The sequence below is a fragment of the Botrytis deweyae genome (genome assembly GCF_014898535.1).
Source record: "Botrytis deweyae strain B1 chromosome Unknown BDEW_002, whole genome shotgun sequence".
In the NCBI taxonomy this organism is placed as follows: domain Eukaryota; kingdom Fungi; phylum Ascomycota; class Leotiomycetes; order Helotiales; family Sclerotiniaceae; genus Botrytis; species Botrytis deweyae.
In genome coordinates, this window is record NW_024066209.1 from 2,287,342 (window position 1) to 2,302,987 (window position 15,646).

The 15,646-nt window shown below is 42.3% G+C and overlaps 5 protein-coding genes across 5 annotated transcripts; 2 read left to right on the forward strand and 3 right to left on the reverse strand.

Annotated features, from left to right (window-relative positions):
* Positions 1-1,279: 1,279 nt before the first annotated feature.
* On the reverse strand, positions 1,280-2,452 carry EAE98_001392 (uncharacterized protein; the record flags this gene model as incomplete). Its single annotated transcript, XM_038949011.1, has 4 exons — positions 1,280-1,423; positions 1,497-1,667; positions 1,725-1,853; positions 2,093-2,452. The coding sequence occupies 4 exons, from the start codon at positions 2,450-2,452 to the stop codon at positions 1,280-1,282; spliced, it is 804 nt and encodes a 267-aa protein (XP_038815277.1).
* A 265-nt stretch (positions 2,453-2,717) lies between these two features.
* EAE98_001393 (uncharacterized protein) lies at positions 2,718-5,173 on the reverse strand. The gene is made up of 4 exons (XM_038949012.1): positions 4,533-5,173; positions 4,125-4,467; positions 3,485-4,041; positions 2,718-3,434 (listed from the first exon to the last, which is right to left on the reverse strand). Exons 1-4 carry the CDS (start codon positions 4,648-4,650, stop codon positions 3,391-3,393), a joined length of 1,062 nt encoding a protein of 353 aa, XP_038815278.1. The 5' UTR covers positions 4,651-5,173; the 3' UTR covers positions 2,718-3,390.
* Positions 5,174-10,064: 4,891 nt separating this feature from the next.
* EAE98_001394 (uncharacterized protein) lies at positions 10,065-10,625 on the forward strand (the record flags this gene model as incomplete). The annotated part of the gene is made up of 1 exon (XM_038949013.1): positions 10,065-10,625. The coding sequence occupies one exon, from the start codon at positions 10,065-10,067 to the stop codon at positions 10,623-10,625; it is 561 nt and encodes a 186-aa protein (XP_038815279.1).
* A 606-nt stretch (positions 10,626-11,231) lies between these two features.
* EAE98_001395 (uncharacterized protein) lies at positions 11,232-11,598 on the reverse strand (the record flags this gene model as incomplete). Its single annotated transcript, XM_038949014.1, has 2 exons — positions 11,232-11,432; positions 11,521-11,598. The coding sequence occupies 2 exons, from the start codon at positions 11,596-11,598 to the stop codon at positions 11,232-11,234; spliced, it is 279 nt and encodes a 92-aa protein (XP_038815280.1).
* Positions 11,599-11,904: 306 nt separating this feature from the next.
* Positions 11,905-14,064, forward strand: EAE98_001396 (uncharacterized protein; the record flags this gene model as incomplete). The annotated part of the gene is made up of 1 exon (XM_038949015.1): positions 11,905-14,064. One exon carries the CDS (start codon positions 11,905-11,907, stop codon positions 14,062-14,064), a length of 2,160 nt encoding a protein of 719 aa, XP_038815281.1.
* Between the last annotated feature and the right edge of the window lie 1,582 nt (positions 14,065-15,646).

Here is a 15,646-nt window from a genome sequence, read left to right on the forward strand (position 1 = left end):
ATACAACTTAAACGCTGTAACAGAACAAATTCCACTCCATCTCAAAAAGAACTAACCAAACCGTAAAGACTTTTCACCCGTCTTCCAATCCGGCCACCAATTGATTTCGCTTACACACCTAGAGCGGCCCTTCACACAGATGTAACAAGCCCGAAGCGCCTCCAGCTCGGCCACCTCGCCAGCCCATCCCAATGCGGCCTGAAAACCCAAGGTCGGCGAACATGCAAAAATTCAGACGTGCAACAAAACCCCCATGGTCCACCTTGCGCATGACATCTGATCCTTAGTATATGCAATGTGGATTCCCGAGTCGAATCAGAGTCTCGGATAGATATTGATGGATACCTGGGGGAGGTTCTAGAATCGAGATGGGGTGTGGTATGGATTGGATTGGCTGGCTGGGTGTGATGCGTGATGGATGGGATGGAGCTTGGGGAAATAGATACTTTGTACCCGGGTCTTGGAGACTGCTTGTATCAGTGGGATTGGGGGATTTGAGATAGATTGAGGGGAAGTTTTATAGGTGGTCATTGGGGTCATTGGTGCGAATGGACGAGGTCACCGGTAGTGGTTTATTTTGACTGGTGAGTTGAGATGGATAGTAGGTCCAATTAGTGTATCTTGACTATATTACATGGAGTAACGAGTATGAGGCATCACACTGGTAAGCATAGAGTTTAGAGTAGTTTCCAAAAACCAAGGTAGAGAGCAAGAGTATGTATGGCTCGCGATCAGCTTGTCCTCGTCATGTCATTGTGAAGAGTGGATTGGGTGGGGCTGTGGAAGGGAGCGTCGCTGGAGAGTGATATAGAGTATGTATAATGATGCTTCAAACTCTCTGGAGAAATATTCTTGGGGTTCCTCTACTTCGGGTTACCTTCTCGAATAGTAGAATTCCTGCAAGCATGGGAAGTTGAAGACAAAGTGTAAGAAAGTGTCATTCTATCCCAATGCTGATCCTCTAATGTACTCCTGCTCATGGCTGAATGATAGATGTACTGCTCATACAAAAATAACACACTCCAATTTATTGACAATCCGATATCATGTATCCTCCATGCTCGTTGCCATGCTCAATTTTCGTCATTGTTGAACACCTCCTCGATTGACTCCCCATCCACTTCCCAATTCATTGTCCCCTTAAACAATCTTACATCCCCTTTTGATAAATGTACTCCCCGCACCCTTCTATCCCACCAATTCCAAACCTAATCACCTCGTCATCATCCATCTCTTGCCTCTCCTCTGCCTCCACCTCCACCTCTAACCCCCTTCCCCATTAGGGAAACATCTCAATCAAATCATTCAAGTACTCCACAACCTCAATATCCTTCCTCAAAACCTCATCATTCACCTTCTCAAAACATTCCGTACTCTTATACAACTCCAATTGCTGTTCAATGAAGCTCCTATCTTGTGAATTCTGCCATCGTCAGTTTTGGATCCCATTTCCCGCCTCGAAGCAATTCCAAAGAAGAAGAAGAAACACAACTCACACTCCTCCTACTAGCCCACAGCCCCTGCAACCACACCACCCCCTCCTGAACCGCGCTCCCTCTCGCCCACCTCCACACCATCTGACGTTCCTGCACCTGATATAAAAACCACGTTGTTTCCCTCAGTAAATCATCAAAATCTGTTTTCACCTGTGTACAATTTACTTCTCCCTATGTTCTATCAGCCAAGATCTTTATCGTATGGAGCAGGAGGTTAACAGAACATACCTTCGTATCCCCGAAAGACACAAATGGAGAGGAGAAAGAGGAAGAAGAAGAAGAAGAAGAAACCAAAAGAGGTTTCTCCAACTCAACCAATAGATCCGCGCAGAGCATATGCAGAGCGGCTGTTACCGTCTGTGGAAAATTAGAAATTGGTTAGTATTAGTGTATTTGCCTTCTTTGATCATCAAATCACGTTGTCTTGATTCAATCACTTCCATCGCCCCGTTCATCGTATCCCAACAATTCAAATCCTGCCTCCTTTTTCCGTCTCCTGATCATCATCACGGTATCATCCACCAGCTCCATTGGGATCCCTAGCCTCAATCCCAAGGCTACAGAATCAAAGAATCTAGACAAGAAAGTAAACTCACATTCTCAATCTCATCTCGATCTCCACCCGCATTCCCAGTCCCCATAATCACCTGTTCTCCCTCCCCCTCCCCTTTTCCTTCTCTCCATTCCTCCTCGCCTCTCCTTCCCCCATAAACCCCCATCCCCATCCTCATCTCCACCCCCTTTCCATTCCCAACACCACCACCACCACCCCCTTCACCCCACCCCACCCTCTCCCTCCCCTCCCTCGTAACCCCCGTAATCCCCCTCACACTCTCTAAGGTGATTTTCCCCCAAACACCTTCCACCCCCATCCCCATAACCAAATATCCCAAGACCAGCCACCTGCAGCTTTCCAGGATCCTAACATTGGATCTTTTGCGCGATGAAAATATCATCTTTATCACGTTGCTTGTGTAATTAGAAATCAAATACAAGTGGGAAGACAATGTTTAATGTGCGGGCTTCAAATATGGTGTTACAATTATCGCAGTGTTGAAAAGGATGCAATCATGTGTTATTTATTGCAGGCTTTAGTTGCCACGAGGTTGCCTAAGTTACAAAAACTTTACCATAGCTGATCATAAATGTCTTAGCCTATCATTTCCCGACTCGAGATACACATTAACGATCACAAAAAGCAAACACAAGGACAAAGGTAGATCAATATGAATCTTTTTAATTAATTGACTATGGTATCAATGCCTAACGTGAATAAGCAGTTGCTTCGATTCGGCCAACCAATCAGCCTAGAGATCCACCACTACCATCATTTTAAGCCCAACGAGCCATCCAACAATCACCTATCTTCGTGTTCGTACACCTGCAACCTTCTAACCAGCTAAAAGCTTCATCTTAATTCATCTCACTCTCGACTTACTACACAACTCCCACCCTCATCAAAAAAGAGAACACGGCAAACCGCAAACCGTGCGACATCATCAGTTGCTGGCATTAAACCAACCACATCCCGAACGGTGTTACGTCGTCGCTATTAATATGACAAACAGGATTTAAAACAAAACTTAAGTAATAAGAGAAAATAGTCTCGGTCGATGCTACCCCCTAAAACGTAGAAGGGATATAATAGATGGCACATCGAAGCGGAGGTCAAGTCGAACAACCCATGAAGTGCTCCGATACTACCGTACCCTCGACACCCCCTTCGAAGAAAAACAATGGTTCTATAGCAAAAAAAGGTTGCAAGACCGAAAGTGACTGTGCAAGAAGATGTTGGTATTGGAAAAATGAGACCCCGGTTTTGTAATTAACGCCATGCTGAATTAAGGAGATTTCTGTAGTCGATATTGTTCGACTGCAGTTGGGTATTCCATGATTATATCAGACCACACAAGCGGAGGTTTTCTTGTATGATGATGTCTAGAATAAGTTAGAAACGGTACAAAACACTTGAGAGTTATGAAGCTTACCATTAACAGCCGCCATGACGAATCTAATTTGCGTAGTATCGGTAGCGCAAGTGAAATGGGTGTAGATTTGTTTTGTCTCGTGCTGGTTGAGACTGACGAATCTGTTCAGGATGTAGTCACATGCGAGAGCGTAATCATCTCCACCTTCATAGTCTGGGAAGTAGTTCTTCATAGGACTGACGGGAAGCTTCTCCTTGAATCTATCGATCTTGTTCAAGAACAAGATAATTGACGTCTTGATAAACCATCTTGAATTGCAAATCGAGTCGAAAAGTGTAAGCGCTTCTTGCATACGGTTGACAGTTTCATCTTCGAAAAGCAATTGATCGTACTCGGAGATAGCGACCAAGAAGAGGATTGTCGTGACATTCTCAAAGCAATGGATCCACTTCTTTCGCTCGGAACGTTGTCCTCCAACATCGAACATGCGGTAGGTGAGGTCTCCAATGATGAAGGTGGTTTCGGTGATACCCGTGGTCTTGACACGAGAGCGAAGGACATCTTGATCGTTTGGCATGTAATCATGTTGAGCGATTCTTTCGATGTTATCAAAGTAGCTAGACAAAGAGTGTTAGGATCAGCTTTGTTCATAAAAAAAATTCGACAGGTATCCAAAATCTATCCACAATCAAATACTTACTATCTAGCAGAGTCGTTCAATTGATATTCTCTTGATCGCTTGAAACAATCTTGAACACCAGCATCCTTCCATAAAGCAGCAATAGCACTTCCGACCTCGGGTGGTAAATTGTCTCCTTCAATTTGTTGTGGCTGCATGAAGATGGTTTGGACATGGTATTCTGCTCTTTGATCATCGAGAGGTAATTCCAGGGACTCCATGGCTTCGAGGATAACGCGCATTGATTGGACTGTGTTGCTGAAAATAATTTCTTTGAATGATTCTCGCTCGTCGCGCGAATAACCTCCCTCATGGATAAGTTTCATCTGTTTCAAGATAGTAGACTTTCCGGATTCACCAGCTCCTACAAAAGTGTTAGACTAGATAATTGATGGTAGACAAAGTGTGATCAAGGACAATATTACTTACCAAGGAGAAGCATCTTGATTTCATTTCGCTGCAGCATCTTATCCCTCTTGAGTTGGTTCTCAATCTCCTCGTTCCTGGCCTTTCCCTCCTTCTCCTCAGTGCTCATACCGCAACCCATCTTGATAGATTATTGTGGTATGTAATTATTAAAAGTCGTAAAAAAGGGTCGTAAGGTGAGTGTAAATTCGTCGCAGAACCGGCCGCAAGATAGAGTGCGGTCTGTGAAAGGTAAATGATTAGCGGAAATCAGACAATGAATGAGTTGCGGCTGAATGATTGAGATATTGCTGATGGTAAGCAAAGGCGACAATCAGCAACGAGGTGCTGGATTGAAGTTGAATTGAACTCGGTCGGGTTGGTGAATAGGGGAGGGGGGTTCAAATGCAATGCAAGATGCAATGCTTCTTTCCGAGATTGATATAGTTGGTATTCCAAATGGTGTAAAAGGGCTCGAGTCGTAAATGATTTTCAAAGATATGTGTGTGTCGCAGTCGGTCGGTCTTCCCGACAGACAATTTGTGTGGTGAGTGTGAATGGATGCAATTTGATTTGCTGCTATTTATTCTCTCTCGATTGCGATGCGATGTGGAATGGTGCAATCCATAAGGAAACAAAGAAAGTCAGACTCAGTCAGTTACTTACCAGTATTAACAATACACTCTTTCAGTCCTTAATCCCGAAGAAAGTAAAGTCGAGGTTCTTGGTCAACCAAATGGATGGGACAGAAAACTCCTTCAAGTGTGAATCGAATGGAATGAAAAACAATTATGTGAACCAAAGTTGATCTTTGGTACGAGGAGATGGACGGGTTGGGTAGGGAGGTAGTTTGTCGGAAAGGAAATGGTTGGATGAATCGATGGTTGAGTGAACGAACGAACGGAGAAAGAGTCTTTTGATTTGATTTCCCTCTTGTTCTGGGATTATTTAGCATTCTACTTGGGTGAGTTTATACTACCTAGTTCCTAGTTATAATTGCTAGTCACTAGTAGTCGGGAAAGAATAATCAATTATAATCGAAATAGGGAAGGGGTGAGAGGTCTACGGAGCACATTCTCGGCTGGCTTTGCGCTAATGTCTTTCCCAATTTGGATTCTGGGAGGGGGAATGTATGAGAGTGGACATTAATAAGTGGAGTACGATCAGGGTTTTATTATTATGTGGTTATTATGTGGTTATTATGTGGTTATTATGTGGTTATTATGTGGTTATTATGTGGTTATTATGTGGTTATTATGTTATGATTCTTCTTATTATTATTACTCGAGTGTTATTTTTATGAATGAGAGAGTGAGGAGAGGATGGATGAGTAGACCTAGGTACCTAGGTAGGCAGTCCCTCATATCATCGGTCGTCTAGACAAAGAAGATGAGCTCTCGATGAGTAAGAAAGTGAATAAGTATAGCATCATCCAGTCATAATATACCATCGCTAACATATGGATACCTCGAGATTTGATATCAAAAAATAATACTTAATGTAATTTGCCATAGCCAACTAGGTAGACAGGTAGTCTGTAGATGATCTGATGATGAAGTGAATACTACCTAGGTAGGTATTGAGATAAGAATCTTCCTCTATGACCTGCTTACTACCTACCTACCTACTACCTACCTACTTACTACTTACTACACATCACATACTTTCCCCTCCAAGGTGATAGACAGTAAAGCTCAAAAACTCAATTGCTCAATTGCTCAATGATCACTGTCATTTTTCGTCAGAAGACTGTCCATCTCAATCAATGACGGCAATCTGCAACCAGTGAAAGCGTTATCAAAAAAGAATGAGGCTTGGTTGATGTTAATGGTTAATGAATCTGATCTAATTGACTAGTGAATGTCTTGACATAACGGGGACGTGTACTCTGCCTGGCTGCCGTTGCTCATTAGGTTTGCCTGCCTTTTGATGATTAGTTGGATATATCCTTCCTCGGTATGTCGATATATCTATAAAACAAGGAAGAAGTCCGCTGTGGATGTCTCCATACCCACGGAGGAGATTGTGAGGAGGTTATAGCTAAGTAGATATACTCCGCAGGTTGGGTATCGTCCAGTATTCATCCATCATATCATAGGTATTTTGATATCAGCGTTACAAGTTTGCTTCATCTAAATTGATAGAACTCTCGTTGAAGGTTTGAAGCAGCAAGCATACTGTTGGAACTCTATATTGGCTAGTGAAAAGAAGTTTGGTGAGCTGAAGACTTATTAGTCAGAAGATATGAGAACAGCCATTCATGAACAGCCACTCATGAACAGCCATTCATAAAGTTTGTCATCTCGATCAGTTGTAGAGTATACCAACATCATTGCCTAGTGCTACCAGTTGGATGGGTGTAGGCTTTCTTCAGTGATTCACATTCTATTAAAGGAAGGCTAACAAAGAGCTCGGAAGTTTTTAACTGCAGTCTGCAGCAGTCTGCATGTCTGTTATTAGAATCCGACTTACTCCATAGACTACCTACCTACCGATGGCAAAGCAACTAGGATAAAACAATACCGTCCACAAGGAATGAACCAGGGGTTAATTCCATTCTGCAGATGAAAACCAGGATTAATCGACGTATCAGAGAGGAAGCTCCGTACTTTAAGATTAATGGAAGCATGGGAAGAAGGATGATTTGGTTATAGTGTCAATTGAAGAAGAAAGAAAGAGAGAAAGGAAGGAAGAAATAAAGAAAGAGAAAAAGAAGAAGCAAAAAAATCAAGTCAGATACGTGTAGCCAATAGCCAATGATAACTAATGTCTCAGGAGAACCATCACTTCTTTTGACTCTCTTGAAGAAAAAGATTGATCGATGCCATCTTTAGATTCTTGTAGGAGAATGCAGGAGGAAGTGATGTTGTCAAGTGATGGTACCATCATATATTCTCAAAGAAAAAGGTCAATTAGTTCCAGGTTACAGATTGCTCGTACTCCATACACAATACATACTCCATACACAATACACATCACACATCACACATTACACAATTCATCCATTCTCGCCTCTTCTTTGCATCATCTTTCCCCATCAGCCTTAAGGAATGGGAACTGTTCATGCGAGTATATTGGAGTACCTGAGTACGTACATACTACCTACACACTACATTACATTATCTGGTAAATGTTGGGGCAGATACGAATTGCCTGCATGAGAAAGAAGGGGCTTCATAAAACGCCACATATTCCACTCTGAACCAATGAAACTTGATGAATTATATAAAATGGTTTGAATTATCCTCAAATAATCCGACGTCGAAAGTTTTGATGGAACCGTTTGACTGCTCGTGGATTCACATCACAATTCCACGTCTGCCAGCGGGCCAGCGTACCTTGGTGAGTATTGATAGTCACAGCAAAGCATGATGTTTTTCGTATTGCACGGGGTATATTTCAACTGCGGAGTACATGTCAACTGCAACAACTACTATCCGATGATCACAATACAACTTTGGATGAAAATATGCCAATCCAAATGTTCCGAGGCTCTCGATTCCTGTTTTCCTGAGAGACTGTCCCGCTTCTACCGCCGCTCAAACCTTTCTTTTTGCATAAGATGGATGAAACACATCAAGTCCGAATTCTTCAACGACCACCAGCCAGGCCAGCCAGACCAGCCAGACCAGCCATTTCAACACCCATGACACCCCACAGACTACTCAATTGATTCAAAAATCTTTATTACATGGTGCCATGGTGGATTCAAGATTGCATATGTCCTGATCTACCTACAATTAACTGGGGCTCGCTTTTCATCTTATGATTCTTATCTCACTCCGTATGTCTTGGACATTTGACGAGCCTCCAAATTCATCAACCGAATCAATTGAATACTGCTTAGCTAAAAAGGACTTCTTGAAACTATCGTAATAATTGGATACATCTCTTTCACATCATTTCATACCAAAATGCTTGAACCTTACCGCCGTCCTCAGTATCCATGTCCGCCATGCAGTAAGTGGGTCACCGATAGCCGCCAAAAAGGGGTTAATCTGCTGGAAATTCCTTCCAATTTCCTTCCAGAAGCTTTGAAAATTCCTTGTCAGATGGATGGGATCGGTCCTCCGTGATAATTATTAATATTTACGTCTTGCCATCAGAAGGACTAGGATATTTAACATTTCATTGCGTATAGCCTTGACCTCACCCAGGGCAAGAAACTTTCTAATAAAGAAGATCATCGCTGAAAGGTGCGATTATGCTATACTAGGCTTTATGTAAGCTTATTGTTACTACACCTGGTGGCACTTCTCCCATCCCCTCTTTGAGTTATGGGCGATATGTGAACCTAGTCGATGGCCAGATATTGGTACGCTCGATAGCCTAAACATGACCAAGAGGCAGGCAATATTTAAGTTTCCAAAGCTTATGATCACTCGCTCATCACGAATCACAATCGAGATACTTTCTCCTTGAGGCTTGACCAACTCTTCAATCTTGGTAACCCGACTCAGATGTCGAAACCTTTGAATTGGGAAAGGGATTGGGATTGGGATGGAGATTGTGATTCTGATTGTGATCCGATCCAGAATCTTCGAAAATGGATTCTATAGGATTCTCATGTTTCCTGTTTGTTGATGCTTGTGGTGGTACAAGCTGGATCACATTTCATATTCAAGCTGAATCAAGTTTTGTATTTACAAGACAGCTAAGCATACTTTCTTTACTCAGCCCTGTATTAATTGGAATGCTTCTTTATCTGAAATCCTTACTCAGAAACGCAGAGTGTTGACAAACCTCAGATGGTGTAACAGGTTGTTGAAAGGCTGTCCTTCCTATCTTCATTTATGTTCCACTATCATTCTATCTGATCTCATGTGAATCATGCGAAGTCGCTGACTATACTATTGCAATCATGTTGTCTCCCTAAACAATGTTTCTCGTCTGCTTTGCTTACCCGAACACCCCGAATCCTTACCCCTTATACTAAGCACTCAACCCGATAACGGATAACTTTAATCGTTCTTCTTTGCGAAATATATCCCTAGGTGTCATTCTTCCTTACCTAAGCAGAGTTGCTGACTACCCAGTAGTCATTTGTCCTTACCAAATTTGAGTCTTATGCTACCTTGAGCCATACTCCATATGACAAATGTTCGGGGAGGGGACTTTAGCTATCTATGAGGATAATTTTACGGAACTCTAACCAATTTTCTGCATGTTTGTCCGGAGAATTTTATCAACTATTCGATTACAAGAAATGCAGTTAATCAACGTTGGTCATCGTCTGAGTAACGCGGTCTTGCTTGGAATAGTCTACACGGTACCTTATTTGACAAGCAAGGCCTCTGAAGTCATCAAAATTGGAAAGACCAACCCACAATCTATGTTTGCCCTCCAAACAATGTTTCCTTCATATACACTCCCTCAAGGCATGCATGCTAAACAACCTCAGCTCTATTTGCATTTTCGTTTCTTTACCTAAGTCTATCGTTTCCTTTCCCAAATTGTTTCGTTTGAGAAGATACATTGTCACTTTCTAAGCCGGTTGGAGCAATATCCCAAACAACACTTACCACCCAGTCATTCATAGCTACGCAAGTCCTTCAAATGTCTTACGTCGAAAAACAACAGCAACAACAGCAACGGCCATACAATGTTCGTCGTCATAAACAAATCGTTGCATACCGCTCTCCACCATCCTCTAAATCCGCCCCTAATGTATTAAGTCGACCACATGCAATGCATCCCAATCTTCAAAAGTTAAGAATCGATCCTCCGGTCCTCCTATTACTTATCCTCTGCATTGTCGCCTTACTTCTCTGGCTCTCCTACGGAATCTACATGGTTGTGAACTGGTATATACATAGATTACGGGCCGTCAAATATGGCTTGGAAGATGACACGAATCGAGACATTCTTATGGCTAAGCTTGATGGAAGAACTTATTCGAGTGAAGAGAATGGAAGCAGAAAATTCGGGCAGGCAGTGAAATGGCCTCATTCTTCTCCAATAAAAACAGGAGGTGTCAAGTTAGAATATGCCTGGACGGGAAAAGTAGCGGATTCATCCAGACATCAGAGTGTATCCAGTGGAAGTGCATGTGCTGTGTTGGGAGACGGCTGCAAGAGATCTCCAAGCCTTGGGGGTCGAAGGAGGAGCGCTGTTTGAGAAAGACGAATCGAGCTAGTAGCCAACTATGATGAAGTTCTGACTTGGAAAATACATGTTTGTATTAATTGGATGAGTGTTGCGATACGGTTATTCCCCGGGGCGAGATGAATTAGCTATAAAGAAAGCCAGGCGTCAGAACTCTGACAGTCTGTAACTTAACAATTAACGCTTGTGGGTATCTTGTTGTCCTCGGAATCACGAGATTAAGGGAGTAAACAACCAAGTTCTGCATGGCCTTTGTCTTGCTCCTAGAGCTTCATATTACTAATGGGACAGCTCCTTGATGAAGGCAGTACTGAACGGTTAGGAAAACCAAGCATAAACTAATGAATCAAATTAATATGAGACATAAATTGGGACCGATTGTCAACCCTGAATATGTAGAAAATGAGTGCTTTGAATAAACAACTATAATCACGCGAGACCAATTTCACAAGCCAATTGAACATTTGTGCTGCAGTACGGAGAAGTGAGCCAGCCCAGAATTATTTGAAGTACTGTCTTCATGTAATCATACACACTTCAAAGTGTTCAAGCTTCCCATCCACGTCTATGTACTCCAAGACCACCCCCACCCCCCTCCCCAATAAAGCCATTATCCACTCAAGGTCTCTGTACTCTAATGCCATCCTTTCCCACCCTTCTAAATGAGGTGTTGCACTCCTCATAAGCTCTTCCAGCACCGAATCCAACACCAACAAATGCAGGCCATGCTCTTCGCTTGAATATCAAGACTGAGGCGACAACACCAAATCCGAGTCCGACGGAGGATCGTATGAGCATCGAGGAAAGACAGTGGTCCCACTAGATGAGCGCTGAATTAGCAGTGTATTTCTTTTATGAATAATCCATGGGTATGGTAAGTGCGGAATTGATATAATGTGGTATTTACCTTCTCGTTCAAAAGAGCTTCCGAAACGGGTTTGCTTGGGCGTGTGACGGCCGGTGGGGAGATTGATGTTTCTGGCATGATGGCTATTGTATCGCTAGAGCATGGTATCAGTGAATATTCCCTCTGGCAGTGGCTTCATTAACATACCGTGATGTGAGGATTGGCGTACGATTGAAGAGCTCTGAGCTGTGTTGTAAATTTATTTTGAAGTCCCGGTTCCATCCACTTTGGCATTGTTGATTGGATGGAACAGGAAGGCGGTAGCGAGGTACCTAGTGGCAGAATTCGAAAAATAAAATGTTCATCCCGCGCGAAAATATAGCTAGCTAACTTTGCGATAGTTTGAACAGCGCTCGATATTGAAAACTTCGACAATTTGCAGCAATGGATATTTTAAGGTTACTTTCTAGGTCGTCGAAGCAATCGGGTCAGAATGGATCGCAAAAATTAGGAGGCGTTGCTTCGAAATTACCTTCGAGTGGAACATCTGCAAATCCTCAATTGTACCACGATCCAATTCCAGAATCGAGAGGCAAAAAAAGAAAGAGAGGAGGACCAGCTCAGGAGGTTGATACTGCGGAGCAAAAAGATGGGGATCTCAATTTCTTCTCATCTGAACCTGCCGCACAGAAATCCAAGAAAGTCACTTCCACGGACGATGCGCCAAAACCTGCACCTTCGAATCAATCCTCAGAGCCAGAGGCACTTCTAGATGAGGGAGAATGTCGACAGATATTGAAATCGCATCGATTGAAGGTCACTCTTCTGCCTGGCGCAAAACCGCAGAAGAAGATTAAGAAATCGAAAAAGTCGAAGCCTGCTAAGAGTACGAAGGAAGAGATCAAGCAGTTGTACCCACAGCCATTGATGGCGTTTGAAGACTTACGCGCTACATACAAGATATCAGGCAGACTATCGGAAAATTTGAAGGATCAAGGATATAAGATTCCCACGGAAGTTCAAATGGGAAGTTTGCCGCTACTTTTGAAGCCGTCAGTTGCGTTAAGTAGTTCATCAGTAGACACTGATGAATTGTCAAGTACTCTGGATCTATTGGCCGTTGCGCCTACTGGAAGTGGAAAGACTTTGGCATTTTTAATACCGGTTATTAATGAGATAGTACAAAGACGCAGAACTTCTGATAAGAATCATGATTTGGAGGCTGTTATAATTGCACCTACGAAGGAGCTCGCTAATCAAATTGTTAACGAGGGAAAGAAGCTTAGCATTGGAACTGGAGTTAAAATTTTGGGAATGAAGAAAGGGATGAAGATAATACCGAGTGCCAGCACCGAGGAAAAGGACCAGTCAGAGGATGATGAGGATGATGACGAATCTGTCGATGGGGCTGCTTCAGCTAGTCAGCCACTTACCAAGACTGATATATTGGTTACAACACCTTTGATCTTCCTTCATGCCTTGTCTTTAGGATCTTCAGATAGTCATGCTCCACTACCGACCGTTCGTACATTGGTCTTCGATGAAGCAGATGTTCTTCTGGACCCATTATTCAGAGAACAGACATTAGGTATCTGGAATTCATGCATCAATCCTGATCTACGAGTCACTCTTTGGTCGGCAACGATGGGTTCAAATATTGAGACTCTCGCCTCAGCCACGATACAAGCCAGACAAGAAAAACTAGGCCTCGAGAAACATTCAAACCTTGTTCGTCTTGTAGTTGGACTTAAAGATTCTGCAATCCCTAATATTACACATCGTTTGATCTATGCTGCGACAGAACCTGGTAAACTTATTGCTCTTCGACAATTGCTTCGACCCACGGCAAAAACTACAGATGGAACAGAATCTTTACGACCTCCGTTCCTCGTCTTTACACAAACGATACCCAGAGCTATTGCCTTACATGCTGAACTTCTGTATGATATCCCCGCTGAAGCAGGTGGTTCTACCAGAATTGCAGTACTACATTCAGATCTTTCAGACTCGGTCAGAGATCAAGTCATGACACGATTCCGTAATGGTGAGATTTGGATCTTGATTACCACAGACATTCTGTCCCGAGGTGTCGATTTCAAAGGTATCAATGGTGTAGTCAACTATGATGTTCCAAATTCAGGAGCAGCTTATATCCATCGTGTAGGACGTACTGGGCGAGCTGGTCGTGATGGTGGTATCGCAGTGACATTTTATACCAAAGAGGATATCCCATATGTTAAAAATGTTGCAAATATCATTGCAGCATCAGAGAAACAAGCTGGAAAACCAGCAAGTGAAGCTAGTATGCAGAAATGGTTATTAGATGCATTACCAACGCCTAGCAAGGAAGAAAAGAAAAAGTTGAAGAAATATGGTGTTGAAGCTAGACGAGGGGGTTTGGGTAATGCAAAGGATGGGAAAGATGGAAAAGATAAGGGAGGAAAATCGAAATCAAGAATGCAGATCAGTACGAAGAGTGGTTATGAGAGGAAATTGGAAAATAATAGGAAAGGTGCTATTCAAGGAAGTAAGAGACGAAAGCAGGAGAATGTTGGGAGTGGTGGGGAAGTGGATGATGATGTTTTTGAGGGTATTGAGGATTAAGTTGACAGTTAATTAATGGATAGTTTGGTGAATGTCACTATATCAATTGATGGAATCACAATACGTGAAGCATTTTGATCGGAAATTGATGTACTGCTCGAACCCGTGCTAAAGGGTTAGTAGAAGTCTATGGGTTTTCTTCTCTTGTGGTTTCCATGACTTTTCGCTTCAATTTCATAACCGCAATCGAGACATCTAATCTACCATTAATATCAAGGAAGAGAAAGAGAAAAATAAACTTCATCTTCATCTCCATCGACGTCTCTCTTTCACTTCTCGCGTCTTTTCGATAGATAATTCGATCAATTTACTTGAACGAACGAAATAAAGAAGCGTTCAGCCTCCCCAACCATCTCTTTGTTATATATGTGCCATGCAAACCTCCACAACAAAGCCTCTCCTTCCCTGTCTCGCCTAATTCCCTTCAAATCTTCTCCTTTCTTCAAAGAATCTAAAGTTAGACTCTGCGGATCAAATCTCTAGTTTATTGTTCTCCAGGTTATTATTACCCAATGATTCTTTGTGGATATAGATTTCGACTCGCTAACCCCTTCTTTCTTTCTTTCCTTTCTTTCCCTTCTTTCCTTTCGACCCCCTTTTCTTCAAAGAATCCAGAAATAGACTCTGCGGCATTGTTAAGCCTCTTGTTCCTCGAATATCTCTTTGTATGTAGACTTCGAATCGAATCGGAACAATTACGTGAATATCTTCTGGCAAGAGTATAAATGAGCGAGATGTTCTTGGAGTGTTAGGTTTTGTTATCTTCATCGGTATTACTATCTAGTCCTACATTCAGCTATCACTAAACCAAATCATCATATCAGATCACTCACGCTCACTCTATCACCACACCTAACCAAACCAAACCAAACCAAACCAAACCAAAGCAAAAATGACATTCTCCTACGTCTGCTGTTCCTGCGCCGAAACCAACGAAACTGCCTCTATAAGCGACACTGGCTTTTCCAAGATCTGTAAACATTGTAATACGCATTATCGGTGTATTAAGTGTTACTTTTTCTTGATGGGGAAGATGACGTATCAGTTGGGGCATTGGGGGGCTAAGTATACTTAGAGGTGTATGGAGAGAAGAGGGAAGAGTCGAGATAGGAGAGGGGAAAGCATTAGAGCTGGACTCTTTGATGAGGAGTCTTTTTTTTTTCAGAGAGAGAGGGGATGATGAGTTTCTAGTAGAACTCGAACGGAGATAGAAAAAGGAATTAAAATATGAAAGAAGTTTCCTGGATATAGAATGTTTAAAGAGCGAGAGTGAAGTTAAGTGAAATAATTAAGAATGTGAAAAATGTGAACATCTCAACCACGGAAAGAGAAATTAAGCGAATCTTTGTTATTTCAAGACTTTAGAGGTACTGAAACTTCATATTATCATATGCTTTACTTTTACTTTTCCTGTCGGTTGGAGTTATAGAGTATAGCGTGAGAGAAAAAGAGTCCGGAAAAGAATTGTAGATAGTGTAATCCCATATGATGTGAATGTTAAACAATGTCTTCGAATGCAGGGATTTGACATTTGACATTCAACATAAATGTAGATATTTTTAACCTGTTCAAGACGTGGAAA

Excerpts from the sequence above, each read along its gene's own strand:
- EAE98_001393 (XM_038949012.1), bottom strand. The coding sequence starts at position 4,650 with ATGGGTTGCGGTATGAGCACTGAGGAGAAGGAGGGAAAGGCCAGGAAC. Across the intron at positions 4,468-4,532 it reads AATCAAGATGCTTCTCCTTG|GAGCTGGTGAATCCGGAAAG; the intron begins GTAAGTAATATT and ends ACACTTTTGTAG. Across the intron at positions 3,435-3,484 it reads CGTCATGGCGGCTGTTAATG|ACATCATCATACAAGAAAAC; the intron begins GTAAGCTTCATA and ends AACTTATTCTAG.